The sequence below is a fragment of the Genypterus blacodes genome, unplaced genomic scaffold, assembly GCF_046128005.1.
Source record: "Genypterus blacodes isolate CSIRO-AG114 ecotype Tasmania unplaced genomic scaffold, CSIRO-AGI_Gbla_v1 ptg000138l_1, whole genome shotgun sequence".
Taxonomy (NCBI): Eukaryota; Metazoa; Chordata; class Actinopteri; order Ophidiiformes; family Ophidiidae; genus Genypterus; species Genypterus blacodes.
Genome location: NW_027466940.1, coordinates 112,063 through 130,322, shown reverse-complemented (window position 1 = coordinate 130,322; position 18,260 = coordinate 112,063). Strand labels below are relative to the sequence as shown.

At 45.0% G+C, this 18,260-nt stretch overlaps 2 protein-coding genes across 2 annotated transcripts; one reads left to right on the top strand and one right to left on the bottom strand.

Annotated features, from left to right (window-relative positions):
• Window positions 1-145: 145 nt before the first annotated feature.
• Window positions 146-8,570, bottom strand: LOC143011713 (mothers against decapentaplegic homolog 2). The gene is made up of 11 exons (XM_076164685.1): window positions 8,387-8,570; window positions 6,399-6,808; window positions 4,996-5,085; window positions 4,575-4,768; window positions 4,064-4,198; window positions 3,832-3,906; window positions 3,601-3,654; window positions 3,051-3,263; window positions 2,831-2,968; window positions 2,485-2,629; window positions 146-2,403 (listed from the first exon to the last, which is right to left on the bottom strand). The coding sequence occupies exons 2-11, from the start codon at window positions 6,632-6,634 to the stop codon at window positions 2,280-2,282; spliced, it is 1,404 nt and encodes a 467-aa protein (XP_076020800.1). The 5' UTR covers window positions 6,635-6,808; window positions 8,387-8,570; the 3' UTR covers window positions 146-2,279.
• Window positions 8,571-8,691: 121 nt separating this feature from the next.
• Window positions 8,692-18,100, top strand: lrp13 (low-density lipoprotein receptor related-protein 13). Its single transcript, XM_076164678.1, has 22 exons — window positions 8,692-8,704; window positions 9,241-9,259; window positions 9,404-9,609; window positions 10,405-10,620; window positions 10,791-11,015; window positions 11,184-11,399; window positions 11,534-11,763; window positions 12,358-12,487; window positions 12,647-12,837; window positions 13,031-13,217; window positions 13,298-13,522; window positions 13,716-13,899; window positions 13,995-14,196; window positions 14,641-14,805; window positions 15,091-15,291; window positions 15,413-15,968; window positions 16,203-16,322; window positions 16,503-16,610; window positions 16,741-16,974; window positions 17,082-17,457; window positions 17,840-17,936; window positions 18,019-18,100. Exons 1-22 carry the CDS (start codon window positions 8,692-8,694, stop codon window positions 18,040-18,042), a joined length of 4,125 nt encoding a protein of 1,374 aa, XP_076020793.1. The 3' UTR covers window positions 18,043-18,100.
• Window positions 18,101-18,260: the final 160 nt, after the last annotated feature.

Genomic DNA, 18,260 nt, shown 5'->3' with positions numbered 1-18,260 from the left:
TGAGCACAAACCGGTGTCCTCAGCGTTTACATATGTAGAAATTACATTTAAAAAAAGTTGAGATCCAGACTATTTAATGTATTTAAATATTAAACCGACAACTCAAACTAAAATCTAAATCAAAGAAGCACTCAAAAACACAGAATCATGAGAATAAAAATCTTTATTAGTGTTTTATGAAGTCTGCATAATATGCCACACGCCTGAGAAGCTTATGGTCAGAAAAAAAGGAACTGCTCTATCAATACCGCCCTCTACTGGTAAAACAACTGCGACATCTACTGTACTGACTGCTTTGCAAAAAGATTACTGTTAAATACACACATACTGTACTACTGTTACGTATAAGTACGTCTGGTCCACGTCAGTTTTGTCATGTATTTTTTTTCACATTCATATGTTGCAGGCCAAAGATTAAAAACGATGTAACACTGGACCCTAACACATGGTTCAGTTCCCCAAATCCAAACTCACTAGGTGCACTTAAAGTACAATCACTAGTGCCGTAAGGTAAACACATTTACATCTAGAAAAGGAGAATGGAGGGAGGGGAAACTCGTAACAGCCACATAATGACAATAATGGCAGAGTGCAAGCTAATAAGAATCATTGTACATACTGTATTTTATAGACACGAATACAATACATACATTAACACAGAATGTCCCAGTGTGCAGGCACATTCACTCTTCCTTTCCTCATGTAATTGGATAACTCCCATGTTTCTCTGACATGTTAACAGCCAATTATATCTTGTTGACCTTAACCCACTCACCTAAGCACCAAAAGGTTTCAAGAGGTCAAATGTGTTTGCAAAAAGGTGAAGAGAAGAATGGCCAATACAACATTTGACATGCCTCTGGAATCATTAAAGCCATTACAGTAAAGCAGATTTTGGGTTACAGGCAAATCGTTGTCTGTGTACTTTAAATGCACCAGATTTCTTTGGGAAAAAGGATTAAAAAACAGGCTACACGTCATGTGGGGCAGTGATTCTTACCAAGACAAAGAGCTGCAATTGGAAATGGATTCAAGCTGAACCTTTTGGGTAAAATGAAGGAATGATCCATGCCCTCAATGTCACTTTAGAAACAGCTGTGGTCATGAAAATATTATTTTAATAAAAAGTGAACGACAGAAAATTTTAAGTATATTTATATATAAAAATACATGAGAATACAAAAAAGTAGCAAAACAAAGGGGATAAGGCTAAAAACAACAAAATGACTTAATTGATACCTTCAATTTCTCCTGGTGATTTTTTTCTTTTTTAATTCTTCACCTTGAAGAGCCCCAGGACTCCCAGTGTCACGTCAAAAAGAGAAAAACTTTTTGCTAACATCTGATATTCTCTGGTCCCTGCCCAGTGCACCCAGTCAAGCCCAGTCGACATCTCATTAGGTTCCAAACCAGGCTGTTCAGTGTGGTGCAAATTAACTAAGGACACCAAGAGCGCCATATAATGACAACAAAGTAAACTACAGCCAGACTTAGTTTGCAGTTTGCTTAGGGTTTTTGATTTGTTTGTTTTTTTAACTAACATTCCTATTTGTCCATTTAAGAGGTGTGTCTTACAACGACACACGTCAAGAGTTAAGGAAAAAAAGGGGAGGGGGGGGGGGCATTATTCTGCCTAAGAGTGAACTCAATTGAGCAATCGGATTTCATAAACACATCGTGGCATTTTCTCTCAGAAGAGAAAGACCACCAAGGCCGTCGTTTCTTCACCAAGCGTCCTCCCCCTGACTAAAGATGGGGCCAAGTTTCCCAGAGAAACATAAACTTCGCTTCAGAACAATGGTTGGGTCGGGTCGGGCCAAAAAAGCATTTTAGCATTCAAGCTTGTGTTACTCATACAAGCAATTTTCAATACTGAGAAACTATTCACAGACATTTTTGGTATTTCCCCCTGCTTCCTGGACTAGAAACCAATATACATTTTATTTGTACCACAAATAGATCTAATATTAAGGATTTGGGGAAAAGCAATTTAACAAGGTGCATGACATAGATGGGTAACAAAGTGCCAAATTTTATACTGAAAAGTCTGTATGTGTGTGAGTGCAAGAGTGTAGGTGTGTGTCTGTGTGTCTGTGTGTGTGTGAGCACGAGTGTGTAAAAGTTTACAGGGACGTGGATATGGGCCACAAATACTATGAAGTATGTTACAGAAGATTCATTCTGTGGGGTTTCCATTTTTTTTTTACGATAGGACTCACAAGTTTTAGAATTTCATGATCTTTGTAATGGGCTGCGTTTTTGGGTGGTTCGTTTGCTGTTTAAGACATACTGGAACAGCGCGCTGAAGGAGAACCCATCTGGGTCAGAACCTTGTCCAGCCACTGCAGGGGTCCGTTCAAATGCAGCTCGATCCAGCAAGGAGTGCTTGTGACGGTCTGCCGCCTGAAGGAATGAAGACACGTTTACTGTCTGGACAGAGGAACGGCACCTTTGCCTCCTGAGATAAGGTTCTGTGACGCTCACCTGTACTCTGCTCCCCAGCCTTTGACAAAGCTCATGCGGATGGTGCACATCCTGGTGAGCTGGTAAACCGCCTCAAAGCCCTGGTTGACAGACTGAGCTAGCAGGGCTGCAAACTCCTGGTTGTTGAAGATTTTTAGGTTACAACCTGCAGGAACAAGCAGACACAAGTGGCAGCAGTTAATCCTGATGGACACACAGGATCTCCTTCAGCACAGAGATACACAGAATCACACTTATTGTCCTGCTTGGAAGCCTCTGTGTACAGAATTCTCTCTTCACCACAGGAAACTCCTTCCACTGGTTCTCACCTCACTGGCTGCTATAAAGTGACACCTAGGCAACTTACCTGGGGGAATTTTGCATACTGTTGCCGGGTGCCAGCCATACCGCTGGTTGCAGTTTGGACTCTGGACAAAGATGGCGCTATCACTCAGGCACTCGGCAAAAACCTCTCCTCCGATGTAGTAGAGTCTAACTCCTCTTCCTACAAAAAAAACACAGACTCAATACTTACTATACACAAGGATTGAGCTTGACAATGGTCGACACATTTGTATTTGTCTCACCTATGTGCCTCCGGGTCATCTCCACAGTGGCGTTCCTGTTGACGTTAGACAGCAGGCCCAGACAGAAACGCTCAGAGTTTGATGGGTCTGTGAAGCCGTCCACCGTCAGCGAGGGCTGGGAGGCGTGAAACGTCTCTCCCACGCGCTGGTTCAGCTCGTAGTACGCTATCGAGCACCAGAACGCCGGCTCCGAGTAGGTCACCGGCTGAAGGTCTGCAGAGGGAGAATGCAAGCTTAAACTTCCACAGCTGATCTGCACGATAGCGTTCAGACTCACACATGATGCAAGAACTGACACTCAGCTGGGTGCTCATACAAAACAAAGGTTTTGATACCTTTCAGTACGATCACAACACCTCTGACACTTCACATAGGCCTGACGATTTATAGGATATGGATTGTAGAATTGTAGTTTGTCTCATTCTGCTAGCATTTTAAACCATTACATGTTGGTGCTGATGTGACTGTGTTCTTCTGTTTAGGGTTTACATTAGACCATTACATGGTTTCCAAACCCTTTATTCATCAGAAACAACTTGAGCTGTCTTACCCATGCTGTGGTTGACAGGGGACAGAGTGCTGGGGGAAAGCTCTGCTGGAGAACCTGACATGATGGAGAATAAGCTGTGATCAGATCTTGGTCAACCGAACCAGAAAAGAGCACAGACTAATAATGACACTGCAAACTCAAACATTTAGCTAACGTCACATAGAGAGTATAAGAGATGAGGCACTACAGCCAGGCAAGTCCAAAGGGCAGGAGGTGCTGGGTTGGAAGTACCTGTGTCCATACTTTGATTCATCTGTTGGTCGCTGGCCTCCCCATCCTCACTGATGTAGCCTGGTGGTGGCGTTTCTGTGGAAATGACGAGCACGCGTTTACCTCAACAATTTGTGGAATATGTGCAGATGTGGAAGACCACGAACGTCGCTTAGTCTTTTGAATATCAGTGGAACATATCATATACACATCGTGGTATTCACCCACTCTGCCTTAGTTCAGCTAAACTCACCTGGTATATAGTTATTTGGGGGTTCGATTCCTGCAGGAAAGTTTGTGTTCTCAGGTATGGAATGAGTGTAGTCATCCAGAGGCGGCAACTCTGTCAGGATCTCTGAGTGTCTTGGCACGAGGACGGGAGGCAGCACTACAGCGGCGGGCACAATCACCAGCAAACAATAACACATTAAGATGGACTATAGGCTCCAGCGATATTACTCTAAATGTTCTTGCAAAATTTGCATCCAAATACATTTCTGTAAAAACCCTGACGACAGCATTAATATAATGAAGGTATAGAAACACGACTCTTTCTGTAACAGTTTCTTTACATTAATCCACAACTCACGTAAACAAGTCTGAAGCCTGTTAAACACGACTGGTGGACATTACACACGTCTCATGTCTTAACTAGTTGAACTGACAACTATGAGGCCGAAGACAGACAAACCAAGAGGCTTTCCCTCTCGTCTTGGTTGTCGAAATCACCCCTACCAACTAACTACAGGGTGTTGCGGGCTCACCTGGAGTCTCCACTCTCTGGTAGTGGTAGGGGTTGATGCAGACCTCGTCCTTCTTGAGGTGGAAGGCGTACTCGCAGGCCTCGATGGCACGCAGCTCGTGGTGGCTGTGGAGGTCCGGCCATCGCCATAAGCGGCAGTAGATAACATGGGGAAGCCCCTTCCTGTGGGAGACCTGCAGACGTCCATCCAGGGATCTGAGTGGTACAGTAGAGCAGGAGACGGTAGTGAGATGGGCGTACGCACAAAGGGCAAAAGGTGATGGGAGGGGAGAGGGGGGTGACGGGGAGGAGAATGGAAATGGATCACAAGGGGCGGTGACGAGAACGAGAAGCAAAGATGTTCTCCGTGTCCGTCACCCCCTCCAACACTAATGACAACTTTCCCACATATGCAGCACTAAACAATAGTGGAGGATAGTCACCTGGTTTGGTCAGGGTAGTTGTAAAGGCTTGACGTATCCCACTGTTCTATCGTATTTGGTGTACTCAGGCCCCATATTTCAGAGCAATTGCTGTGCACAGAGAAAACAACACAACAAAAAGAAAAAGAAATGATAAACATGGGACATGGATCATTCAGAAGTATCAGTATGGGTAATGTGAACATTAAAAGGCCTCTTTTATTGGAGTCTTATGGGAAAAATAAAGACATCAAATTAAGTTTTAACCGCAGAAATGAAAGATGAGAGAAACTTCGAATAAGAGAAGCCTTTTGGACAGAATCAAGGAAGGAAACATAAAATGGAATCTGTCGACACACAATGAGGCTGTGGGGACAGAGAAAGCATTCTTCAACAATGTGGCATTCTGTCAAACATGGAAAACAAACAAAAATAACACTCAAATTTCACGTCTTTTATGTCGGTGGCATTAAACGAATCTGGAGACGTTCAGAAAAACGCACAATGACACAAATGGAGGGGGAAAAAAACAGAGAAGGCAAACGCCGAAAAGAAAGAATGCATTTTCCATTTTCAAACATTCATGAAAAAATGTCCAAATGTATATAAAATAATAATTCACATAAACGTGAAATGATGAAGAATGGTGGTAGAAGTTGCTTCTGAATAACAGGACAAGAACAAAATCCTACAGGTCAAACTAAACACACCACTATGCCCTACTCTACATCAGACTACGTGGGATTTCAACTACCAGCACTTAAATACTCGTGACTCTACCCAGTACCAACATGCCGTCTACTGCGACATGTGGCAGCTACTTAACCAAATTACCAGCAAACATTTCGAATACACGATGACCAAAAAATATTAAACGTCTACCAAACTGGCTCACAGGGTCGTCAGATTCCCTGATCGTAACCTAAACCTACCAACATACGTACGGTGGATTTTAATGCCGCCTCTGGCATCCTCTTAGACTTGTAACGGACCCTGTCTTGCTCAAAACGCACTGCAGAACATCACTCTCCTCCAAGAAATCATCTCAATCACATCCAGCCATTACATGCCTACAAACACGTAATAGTTGAACCCAGAACAATTCTCAGGCGATAATGAGCGGCCGGCTATCTATAGACATACAAACATCTGACGTGGCACTGGGCGGCACATCAGTGAGAACCGGGATTTTACACCGTGTTCCCAGTGAACACGAGTCTAAGCCATCAAGGCTGGCTGGCTGATAAGGAGAACATCCTCTCTCACCCTTACTAACACCCCCCCACCGAGGGTAACAGACACCCGTCAACAACACCTCATACCTGAACTTGCAGAAGATTGATAATCAGGATATAAAGACAAATTTAAAAGAATCCACGTGTAGTGAGGACAGCAGAGTCAGTAAGCGTGTGTAGGCTGGATACCTGGGGATGGTGACACACTTGGTGTTGCAGTTCTGCGTGGTGATAGCTTTCTCCAGCTCGTCTAGCTGGCCTGTCTTCTTTAGCTTCTTCACTAAACTCTTCACCGCTTTCTCGCACCATTTCTCCTCCTGCCCATTCTGCTCTCCTCCGCCCGCTCCGCCCGGCCCGCTGGTCGACTTCTTCCAACCCAGCAGTCTCTTCACGACAGGAGGGGTGAATGGCAAGATGGAGGACATCTTGATGAGGCACGCCGGGAGCCTCCAGAGGACTCAGTAAACCGTGACACGCAGAGGCCGAGGGGACCTGGAGCTACAGTTTGGGGCCTTGCTCTGGAGGGGCCCCTTCACTGACCAATGAGTCACAGGGCGGAAGCCAGCGCTAGCAAGTTGCACTCAAAACAGATGGGACACCTTGGGGAAAACAAAACACAGGAAGAAAAATAAATCATTACAAACAAATCACACATCAGAATTTACTCACAGATGCCTCCTAACTACCGAGGTGGCTGCCCGGCTCGGCTCTGTCAGTGCCCGCCTCAGCCTTTTTAAGAACCAATATTTTTAAATGGTTGGAAATGCCGACCGGTTGGCTTGATAGCACTTTGGTTCCATAAACACTGAATCAAACTGGCTCCAAATCCAGAACTGTTTATGTGGAAAAGCAGCAGCGGTGCAAAGAAAGTCTACATGTTCAGTGAAGCTGAGCACCCGCGAGTCTGTGATCAGGTCTCAATGTTGCAGATGGGCCGACAGTAACAGCTTCAGAGCAGGAAATATAGAATGGACCATAGACCATAGAATGGTTGCAGGAGGACACACTGAATGCACCTACTTGTATTGTGATGTCTTCCATGATCTTACTGCTACATATCGGTCCAGTTTTCTCAAGAACCAGCAAATTTATGTTAAAAAGGCATCTAACCCCGTGTCACATTGAAACGAGCTGTTTCAGCTGTGTTGATCTTTATTTTTGTCATTATTTCGTATTTAATCATCACAATTACGAGTTAATTTATACCAGTTAATGCACATTCATCAGGGACCACTTCATTGGAGTGGTCAGGGGAGAGATGTAGCATTTAGGAGACACCGCTCAGGTTACTATTAACCATTTAGAATACCGAACACAACAATAGTGTTCTGTCAGCAACACCGGCGTTGTTACGTAACTAACAGTGAGAAGTGGACCGCTAAGGCTGATCGTAACCTGGACGTTAGCGTGTCACAAACTCCACTTGTCGTCCGCTCACAAACTTACTTCCAAAGTAAACACGGTGCAACGCTTCGTGTGGACACAAGCAATCACGACCCGCTACTGCTGAGCATAATGAACAGAGCAGGCTGTGAGATCCATGTTTGTTACAGCAGCCCCCCACCCCCCAGTGCTAACACCAACTGGCTTGGCAAGGCCGGCTGCTAGCTGCCTGGTGGGGGGGCCTGCTGGGAGTCAAATCACAACAATGACTTCAGACGCGTTAGCTTCCTGCTAGCACGGAGAGTTAGCCAATAAATGTCGCCAAATGTCGCCGAGCCGTGTTAAGATGTCAGCAACAAAGTATCTACGCTGTGCTGAGGAGGTGGAAGCACCGCGGGGTCAGTTCATGGTGAGGTTCTCCTCCAGCTAGCTGGGCTAACATTAGCTTCACTAAGCTAACTGCCAGCTTGTTATCAAAAATCCTTTTGTTGTGATCCACGAAAACCTCCAATGCGCAACAGTGCAGCCGCGCCGCTCCGCTAACTAACAACACCGCGTCACGTCAATTCATGATCCTAACAGCCCACGATTCAAGTGAGCGCATCCCGGCTTTAAAGGTCGCACCCTTGCAATAAAATGCAGATGTTTGGGAGTTTAACTTAGACAGAGATTCGGACACAAAATGAGTTACTCTTCAAAGTGAGCTGTGGCTGCGCTAGCTAACGGAGCTACATCTCACAAAACACAACATGCTTCAAAGTCCAGAAAACAGTAGAAGGATTTACAATAGTTACCCCAAATTTACACTCCGAACACGCGCTTCTGGAGAGGAAGATGCACGCAACTCGATCGACACCTTATCGGCATAAAAGTGCCTGAAATGTTTTTACTGCTGTTGATTTTTGACAAGCGGCTCGCTGCTCCTCTGAACTTGCTATTAGCGCTATGGAGCTAGTTAGCACGGGTAGGTAGACCGGAGGACGACAACCCTGTTGGCTCTTGATCCCGCCTCTGCTACAACATGATTGGATGACGTTCGGCCGCCCCGTTCCGCTGATTTGCTCATTCTCGTGACAGTCCTCATTGTTTATTTGACAGCATGGTCCGGGAAGGTTTGTAAGCAAAACTGTATCTTTTATCGGAGAAAGCATTTTGTCACAACATTAACTCAATATTGACTCTTAATTCCCAGTTAATTCCAATAAAGAAGTACAAGCAATACAAACACATTTCTCGGTAGAAGAACGTCCGCTATAAAAAAAAATTGGTATTTGTTTTTATTGAAGCAAACATTTTACATGACAGTGCACATAGTACATTTTGTAGATAATTTGTTTATACAGGAAGGGGGGGAATAAAGAGAAAGAAAGAAGGTTGTATTATTATGGTTGTTGTTGTTGTTTAACTTTTGAAAAAATAATAAAATTTATTTTTAATGACTTTCTTGGTATTTATTTGTGTTGTCGATAGGGATGACGAGCCTCAGTAGCTCCTCCCCTCACAGGTGCTCAATCATAGCGCATTGACATCAGCTGGTGCCATCACGCACACTAAAACGCTATACTCGAATGTCCGCCGAATTTTGTTTCATTTTATTTTGTGTGTGGTCATGGGTACATCTTTGCTCCTTTGTGCTGTTTTGTTGCAGATGCTGGGGCTCTTGCAAGGTGAGCCAGAAGTACCTGTTTGCTTTTAACCCCTCAGCACAAATACCATGATTTATCCGAGTTTTCTTTTAAAATTCCGAGTGATGTTTCCCCAATGCCGGCTCTGGATGAGGTTCACAATCCCTGTTAAACTTTCCTAAACAGTGAGCGACTCATTGATTTATGTCTTTTGTATGTTTATTTGATCCAAATTGTTGTTTCAGCTGGAAGCATCCCTGTGAAGTGCGGCCTGGGCTTTAAACTGTGTAAGGATGGTTCAAATTGTGTGCTCTACAGCCATGTGTGTGATGGAGAGTCTGACTGCACTGATGGTTCAGATGAAGAGGACTGTGCAGCCGAATGCAATGAAGGTATTATTGCACACTACAGGAACACAAGTTCTATTTTGCACGGTTAATGCTTATACTTGATCTGGATTGTTTAGGAGCACTTGCTAATTGAATATGCACTAGGTTGAACAAATTTTTGGAGATGAATTCTGACTCCAATTTTCACAATTTAACAAACAATGCTCCTGAATGAAGAATTTCCAGCTCCATGGGCAAATTAAACACTTAAAGTATCGACAAGATAATGGCAACATGTTCTTGAAGTCAACTATTCTGGCCACCTATTTGGGAAATCTATCGCCTGTTTAGTGACATTTGTGTATGAACCTACCAATTTTCTAAAAACAGCCACTCACATTTTGGACATTGATATATATTCTGTATGTATCTCTTGGTTTCCTTGAATGTCATCAAATGTAGTTCGCCTTCTCACTGAAATGTTAGTCATCAGCATAATCTATCTGAAGCATCATGTTGATTGGACTGAAGGTAATAGTTTTTATACTAAGTAAAATGTTTGTTTAGTGAGCCACTGTCTGGTTCACATTCTACATGCTTGAAAAATTCCAGAGCCTCGGTATCACAAAATCCCTTCAGATTTAGTTTAGATTGAGACAGGTTGAGAAAGCTCATCAAAGTGTAAGTCATGAAGATGGAAGGGTTTCTATCTACCTCATCTTGGGCCTCTACAGTCACTCAAGTTCCATATCTAATGTAATGTTGGCTTGAATAAAAAGCCCTTAATCAACTTGGCCGCGGACAAACATTACTCCTCTGAAAGCATCTTATGATGAAGAATCTCGGCTTTCCAAACAGATCAGTTCCAGTGTGCCCATGGGAGGAAGTGCATAGACCAGGTGGAGGTGTGTGACGGAGTCCCACAGTGTCAGGATCGCTCGGATGAACTGGAGTGTACCAGGAAAGAGGATGGCTGTGTTCACACCTGTGACAATAAGGGGCGCTGCCTGCCAGCAACCTTCCTCTGTGATGGAGAGAGGGACTGTTTAGATGGCACAGATGAGGCCGATTGTGGTGGGTTCATGGAAAACACTGAATATTCAGTCACAGTGTAATGTGAAATTAAGACGCATTTGAGACCATGATTATAAGCAAAGTAATACAAAAATTTCAGACAATTAATGGTAGTTTATGGGCACAGTTAAGTTAATTGATTTAGCCATTTCTTTTTCACCTGGTCTTAGAATCAGAAGGCGAAGAGACACAGGAAGTTGAGGATAAAAGAAATGGCTCCACCTCTGTGCCTGGCTCCACCATCAGCTCAGTACCTGCCCCCATCAAGTGTTCTCTGGGCTTCAAACCCTGCCGAGACGGCATGGAGTGTGTCCATTACAATCATGTCTGCGATGGAGAAGTCGACTGCAGAGATGGCTCAGATGAAGACGAATGCTTATCAGATTGTCAAATAGGTAAATGGGCTGTGTGGGAGGAGGGTGTGTGTGCGTTTATCCAGGTATGGTTGTCAGCAAAGATCATGTTGATACAATAAAGTTTTAATGCATCTCGTATAGTTATTGGCACAGTAGAGGGAAAGGTTTGTTGGCTTACATGCATGTTTGGTGATGTGTGTTCATCAGACCAGTTCCAGTGTGCCCATGGCAAGAAGTGCATAGACCAGAGTCAGGTGTGTGACGGCGTGCCTCAGTGCCAGGATCGCTCCGATGAACTGAGATGTTCCGAACACATGGAGGGCTGCGCTCACCAGTGTGATGACAAGAGCCGCTGCATTCCACCCAGCTTCCTCTGTGACGGAGAGAGGGACTGTGTGGACGGCAGTGACGAGGCAAACTGTGGTACGCACACTCAACTGTGTATGGCTACCAACTAACAAAACCAAGGCCCTGGTGTCTCTAATGAAGAACTATATGTCGACTGTATTCTGGTGTCATAGGATATATTTGTAAGTGTTTTCTGCCCCTCTATGTAGCTGATGAGGGCTGCAGTGCCAGTGAGTTTACATGTGCCAGTGACCAGTGTGTGCCGGCTACCATGCATTGTGACGGCCATTCAGACTGTTGGGACCGCTCGGATGAAGAAGGCTGCACCACGCCACCGGTCTGCACCGCCAAACACCGCTGCCCTCTCAGCAAAGAGTGTCTGGTGCAGGAGTGGATCTGTGATGGATATCAGGACTGCAAAGACGGCACAGATGAGAAGGTGAGAGGATATTTCACAATAAAGGTCAATATTCTTGTTGGAAAGAGCCGTCATGATTGTAGCTCGTTCATATTATGCTCACGTCAGGGAGGTCAAAGGTCGGGTTCCAGATCATTGCGAGATTCTCCCTCAGTTTTCGGTCAGAATGGCAGGTGCTTGTTAAATTGCTGCAATTGTCATTATTTTTGGTTATTAATACTGAATCAAAATGCTTTTATATGTGGTTGCCTGTTGCCCAGAGATTAATCTTTTCTGCAGCTTTGATTTACTTTCCGTTAATCGTTTTTGGTTTAATGCCTGCAAATGCTTAGTTACCTGTCATAATTGTGACAATGCCTGACAGACAAAATCTAAAACAAAAAAAGAACAAAAAAGTTCTGATAAGTGACTGCTTGGCCCAGCAAAACATTTCTTGAATTAACAAGTTGACCTGGATTTTCCTGCAAACAGCTTGGTGTGTTGGTAACATTCCTGTAATGTGCTGTTGTATATTGAGTCAACAATTATTTGTTAAACATTGTAAAAACTCGACCTGATAACTTGAATGCGTGGCAAGACGGCAATAAAAACCTAATCAATATATCCTACTGGCAGGACTGTCCTGTGACTCCACTAAACTGTGGTGACTACCAGTGGCCATGTAAATCCAAGACCAAGTGCGTTCCCACTGCCTGGAAGTGTGATGGCATGAAGGACTGTGATGACGGCAGTGATGAGATGGAGTGTGAGTGATTGCACTTGTTGATTTTATGAGTTCAGTCTGTTAGAGGAGCAGGGGGTATGTGCTCTATGTTGTGACACCAAAATTGAACTATTGATGCAAGTTTCCTCATATTAAAATTTGTTTGACATTCAACATGAAAATTGTATGTGTGTGTACCAGGTGGGGGATTGACATGCACCCCGCATCAGTTCCAGTGTGGCAGTCAGGAGTGCTTGGCTCCATCCCTGGTGTGTAATGGGGTGACCAACTGTGCCGACAACTCGGATGAAGGAGGGAGCTGCCTCATAAAGTGTGCAGAGGCAGATGAGGCCCGCTGCTCCCAGACCTGCTACAGCACCCCGCAGGGCCCGGTGAGGATTCCGCAGCTCCAATGTTCCACCACCCACCACTTGTAACCTTGGTGGGCGGCGGTAACAAAATCATTAAGAGCAGTTTGGTCCTGAAAAACTACGCCAAACTCTTGAATATAAAAATACAGTGGGATTATGGCAGTACAATGTGAATGGGTTTCAGGAGGCGTATGAGTGTTGTTTTTTTGTGCAGCGATGTGGCTGCGCAGCAGGGTTCAGCCTCATGCAGGACGGGGTCACCTGCGTAGATATTGACGAGTGTGAAGGCCGGAGCCCAGCTGTTTGCAGTCAGCTGTGCAGCAACATTATTGGCTCCTACCAATGTGACTGTAAACCAGGCTACGAGATGGATGTGGACGGATGGCAGTGCAAGATTGCTGGTAAGAGTGAATGTTTTGTGTTCGGACGAAAGGATCTTTGGCCGAAACAGCCCCAAAGCCATAACTGTGTTCTTGTGTAGTCGATCCCTCAGGTGAACCCCTCCTGTTGTCGTCCGTTGAAATGGACCTGTTCATGTTTGGCCTGCGCAGCGGCAACATGGATGTGTTGTCTTTCACTGCCAAGAAGCCCATCCTCTGTCTGGACTACGACTGGAGGGAGCAGAAGGTTTTCTGGTTCCGCCTGGACACGGACAGCATCAGGTGGTCCTCTTTTGACAAGAAGACTACAGGAACTCTCATCAAAGGTTGGTACAACATGAGTACATGACTCGGCCTTATTGAAATAGGTTTCCAATGATGATGAAGGGGCTGCAGTGTGAAAACCTGATGACCTTTCAGAAAATTGCGGATGAAGAATTTCTGATTCTACTGCAAACATCTAGTTTACCGTGTATTGACACATTTACGAGCTAACCCTGCTCGCCCCTCTTTCCACAGGTGTCAGGGCAGATTCCATAGCAGTGGACTGGCTTGGGAGGAATCTGTACTGGGTTGATGGCATTAACAGTCAGATCAACGCCATCAGATTGACCACAGCCACTGTCCACCCAGCTGACCACAGCGTCATCCTGGATCAAGTCCTGGACCAGCCCCGCTCTCTGGCACTGTTTCCACAAAAGGGGTCAGGGTCTTTTTTTTTTTTTTTTTAGATTTTTAAATGCATTCAGCTGTGGAAATGAGCAATGTTTTTTTTTGTGACGCATGTTTTGGTACCAGGTTGATGTTCTGGACAGAGATTGGTAACGTGGTGAAGATTGAGCGTGCAGGGATGGACGGTTCAGAGAGGAGGGCATTGGTGAACTCCAGTATGGGCTGGCCCGGTGGCATAGCTGTGGACACGGTCTCAGACAGAGTTTACTGGACAGACGAGAGGCTGAGGGCAATAGGATCTGCAACACTGGATGGAGATGACATTCGGGTAAACGGCTTCATCTTGTATTGCTATGAAATATATTGTTTACAGTCTAGTATATTTCTGTGCAAGTTCATGGAGCTGTAAGTATGAAATGGACAACAGGGTGCAGTGATGTCATCATTCTCTAACAATACGCCATCGTGTCATCACCAATTATATTTTAAAGTCAACATTGGATTTTTCCGAAAATTTGTGGTGCAGACACCGAAATGATGTCACTTCTCTTTCAATTCCAGCAGGGGGCAGGCACACCTCTGCTAGAATTTTAGGCACAACAATGTGTGTTCATTTAATGATTTAATCAACATTACTACTAAACGGCACTCCTTACACCTCAGAAGACACACATGGAACTTGATTAATCGACCAAGCTGGTCCCAATGAATGAAATGTGGTCGGAAAAACATTAAGGCACTTTCAATGAATCCTGTATTCTGCCATCCTCAGATTCTACAGATGAGCAAGAGCACCATCCCGTTTTCCCTGGCGGTCCTTGGCAACATGCTGTACTGGTCTGATCCCAGGAAGCGGATGGTGCAGGCTGTTGATAAAATGACGGGCAAAAACCGCCAGGTTATCCTGAAAAGACCAAGACAACCTTTTGCAGTGAAGGCAAGTAAAATATCCTTAAAGATGCTTGAGCAGGGGTTGATGCTGGAATTGTCCAATGCAGTGATATATTGTTTCTAAATGGTGTAATTGCATTGAGTTGAGCGATCTCACTGGTTTGTTCAGCATTACTTGTATGCAGTTATGTTGTTGGTGTTCTGTGAGTAGCATCGCCCATTTAGTTTGTGGCACTTGATTATGATAATTAAGACCAGGTTGAGGATGGAAATTGTTTTATCTTCTACTTTTCTGTAAGGCTTGTTAGACATTTAGGCCCCCTGCTTGTAGATTGTCCACGCAGTGCTCCAGATGGGTGCAGAGAGCCCCTGTGAGAACATGCAATGTTCCCACTTGTGTGTTTTGGCCCCTGGGTCCCGGGCTGTATGCAAGTGTCCTTCTGGTCACTTGTTGGCTGAAGATGGCCTTTCCTGCTCCAGCCTGGTCAGTTCAGCGTTCCTGTTGATGCTGTCTCCCTCCACTGTCACAAAGGTACTTCTATGGTTTCAGTGTAATTAGTCTGTGATGGACCTCACTTAAAAACTCTTAATGAGACCTAAATTCCTCTACTAAATGGGTAGGTAAACAGTTTAACCCTCTGTGATCTCTATAGATTTACCTGCAGGGTCGGCACACAGCTGTAGAGTTGAGGGGCTGGCCTGAACACGTCGCCCTGCACGTGCCCAGTATGAACGAGGCCTCCATCATGGACTACAGCCTGCGTGACCACTCCTTGTTCCTGACAGATGGCAGTACATCTTCACTTGGCTACTTCAAGTTAGAGGACAGAGTCCTGGCCCCTGGTGGCCAAATTCTCAGACTTGTGGGTGACGCAATCACTGCCATGGCCTTGGACTGGATAACGCTCAACATCTACTGGAGCAGCACCAAACAGCCCCACCTGCATGTCACCTCCACCACGGGTGCACATACTGCTGTACTCATCAAGGACAATATCGGGAGTCTGGGTTCCATCGCCCTCCATCCTCCCAGTGGTAAAGTCTGTATCTCAAACGTTGACCAGCAGGGGGCAGGTACGGGTACGCTGGCTACCGTGGAGTGTGCCCACATGGACGGGGCAGCACGGCGTGTGGTATGGAAGAATGCGGTCCAGCCCACATCTCTGGTCTTCTCCAGTAATGGGGATCAAATTTACTGGGCAGATACCAGTAAGGTTTTTTTTATTTATTTTTTTTATAAATGGTTCTAAGAAATTCTTGCAGTATTGGAATGCAGGGAGTTTTCTCAATATTTCCCAGTCCCATAAAAATACTTGATCTAGGAATTACACTTGGCATATAAGTGTTGAATGGTGGCTCTCATTGTGGAATGGTAGATTAGATATATCTAGATGGATAGATGGTTATATCTTTATAACATGAACAAACTGTATTCTTCCCCAGGTTTAGGGATCATCGGCTCAGTCCACTTTGATGGTTCAGGACATAAAGAGTTCAAAGCTGGTGCCGGCCTGATTGCTGTGGCTCTGAGCGACGATATGCTGGTCTGGGTGACAGTCACTGGTAATAGCTTATATGTTTTAAAGTGACTATGTTCAATGCTGCATATGTATGGTGTCCCCATGGCCAGAAGAGGGCGTTGTTTCACTCTAACTTTACCAGATTTATTACTTCCTTCCATCATTGCCTACCTACACAGAACCATTTGTTCAGGCACAAATTTAATTATGATTTATATTTCAGATAAGGCCAGACTCTGGTACAGAGACGAGCAGCAACAGCCGAAGTTGTGGTTTGCGGTCAGCACAGAAGTAGTCAGCTTAAAGGCTTTCAGCAAGTCCAGCCAGATGGGTACGTAAGGAATCAATGCGGCTGTACAAACTGGTCCTATTGCAGTGGAAAATGTTATCTTATCATCCATCTTTGATCCAGGTAGTGTAAAGCAGATGTGGAAAATCATCTGATGGTTTCACTGTTACAGGTTCAAACCAGTGCGCTGAAAACAACGGAAACTGTCAGCATCTGTGCCTCGCTGGCCCAAACAGTCGGACATGCGAGTGCACGTATGACCAGTTGCTCTTAAACGCCACCCACTGTGCCCCGCGGGAGCAGTGCCCGGCTGGCAGCAGGCTGTGTCTGGATCAGATCTCCTGCCAGCCTGCAGAGAAGTTCTGTAATGGGATCATAGACTGTCCTGACCATTCAGACGAGAACTGTGAGTGCTCAAACGTTCTTTTAAAATACGCTGCAAGAATGTGTGCATGTAATTTCCAAACTTCACTGAGATGCTGTTTGACTCCAGCCTGCCTTTTCTTGTCTCAGGTGTTCACCTGACACAGGGAGATGAATTTGCTGCTCCCAAATGGCCTCGCAGCTTCTCCCCTTCCCCCTCAGCTCCTGCCCCTCTGTCTAAACCCACTGGCCCAAACACGCCTGCCCTAAATGCCAGCGACGATTTCGGGAGCTGGGATGCCGAGCAGTGCAACCAGATACGCTGCAGTGGCAGTGGCCAGTGTCTGGAGATGACCGGAGATGTTGCCTGTGTGTGTTCTTTTGGTTACAGCGGCGACTCCTGCCAGGAGCATCTCCTGAAGACCATGAAACAGCCGATCATGTACGGGGCTGCAGGCATCTGTGCAGCAGTGTTGGTCATCGTGGTGGTGACGGCGGTGCTAAAGAGGAAGAACACAAACTCAAGGTTTTACTATGACTGTAGATTAAACTGTCAAATATGTTTTGTATTTAAGTAGTTGCTTATCTATAAAACCACAAAGTCAAGTCAACTTTATTTCTATAGCTCAATATCTCACAATATTTCAAAGGACTTTACAGGCTCACATCGGAAATTCGGCCCCTACCCAAACTCTCAAGGAAGGCGAGGAAAAACGCTAGAGAAAAGGTTGATGTATGAGGAAAGTTATAAATGCTTTCCCAGAGCCAGATGAGACAGTTTATTAATGTAGCACTTTTCAAGATAAAGAGGTACAGGGTAACCAGCCAAGGAATCAAATTCAATCAAAAGTTTTAGAGAGAAATGAAATGTCAAAGACAAAATGCTTATTCTTTCTCCGTTTCTGCAGCAGAGAGAATCCAGAGTTGAAGGAGACGAATATGACCAACCTGGAGACCAAAGCTGAATCTGCCCCGACTGCTCCAGCGGCCACAAACGCAGCAGAGGTATAGACATCCAGACACTTCCAGTATTCCCAGTTTGGTTTACTGTTCCTATGGGATGACGGAATGGCTCTTTTCTTTGCAGGAAGTGGTGTCTTCTGTGGACTGACGCTGATTTATGCGCTGCTTGTTTGCCTCTGTTTTAAATAAACATTGCATTTTCCACTTTTCCTGTGAAGTTATTTCAGCTTTGTGCAGCCATCAGTTACATGTCATGGAAATTATATTGTTATGGCCTGGAATTGTCTAAATTCAGCATCAGACTTGAATATTCATTGTTAAAGCATCTTTATTCACAAGCACTGTGATTAAAGAGCCAACAATAGC

Excerpts from the sequence above, each read along its gene's own strand:
- lrp13 (XM_076164678.1), top strand. Across the intron at positions 9,610-10,404 it reads TGCAGCCGAATGCAATGAAG|ATCAGTTCCAGTGTGCCCAT; the intron begins GTATTATTGCAC and ends CTTTCCAAACAG. Across the intron at positions 14,197-14,640 it reads TGGATGGAGATGACATTCGG|ATTCTACAGATGAGCAAGAG; the intron begins GTAAACGGCTTC and ends TGCCATCCTCAG.
- LOC143011713 (XM_076164685.1), bottom strand. The coding sequence starts at position 6,634 with ATGTCCTCCATCTTGCCATTCACCCCTCCTGTCGTGAAGAGACTGCTG. Across the intron at positions 4,199-4,574 it reads CCAGAGAGTGGAGACTCCAG|TGCTGCCTCCCGTCCTCGTG; the intron begins GTGAGCCCGCAA and ends CCGCCGCTGTAG. Across the intron at positions 3,264-3,600 it reads CCCTGTCAACCACAGCATGG|ACCTTCAGCCGGTGACCTAC; the intron begins GTAAGACAGCTC and ends CTCCCTCTGCAG.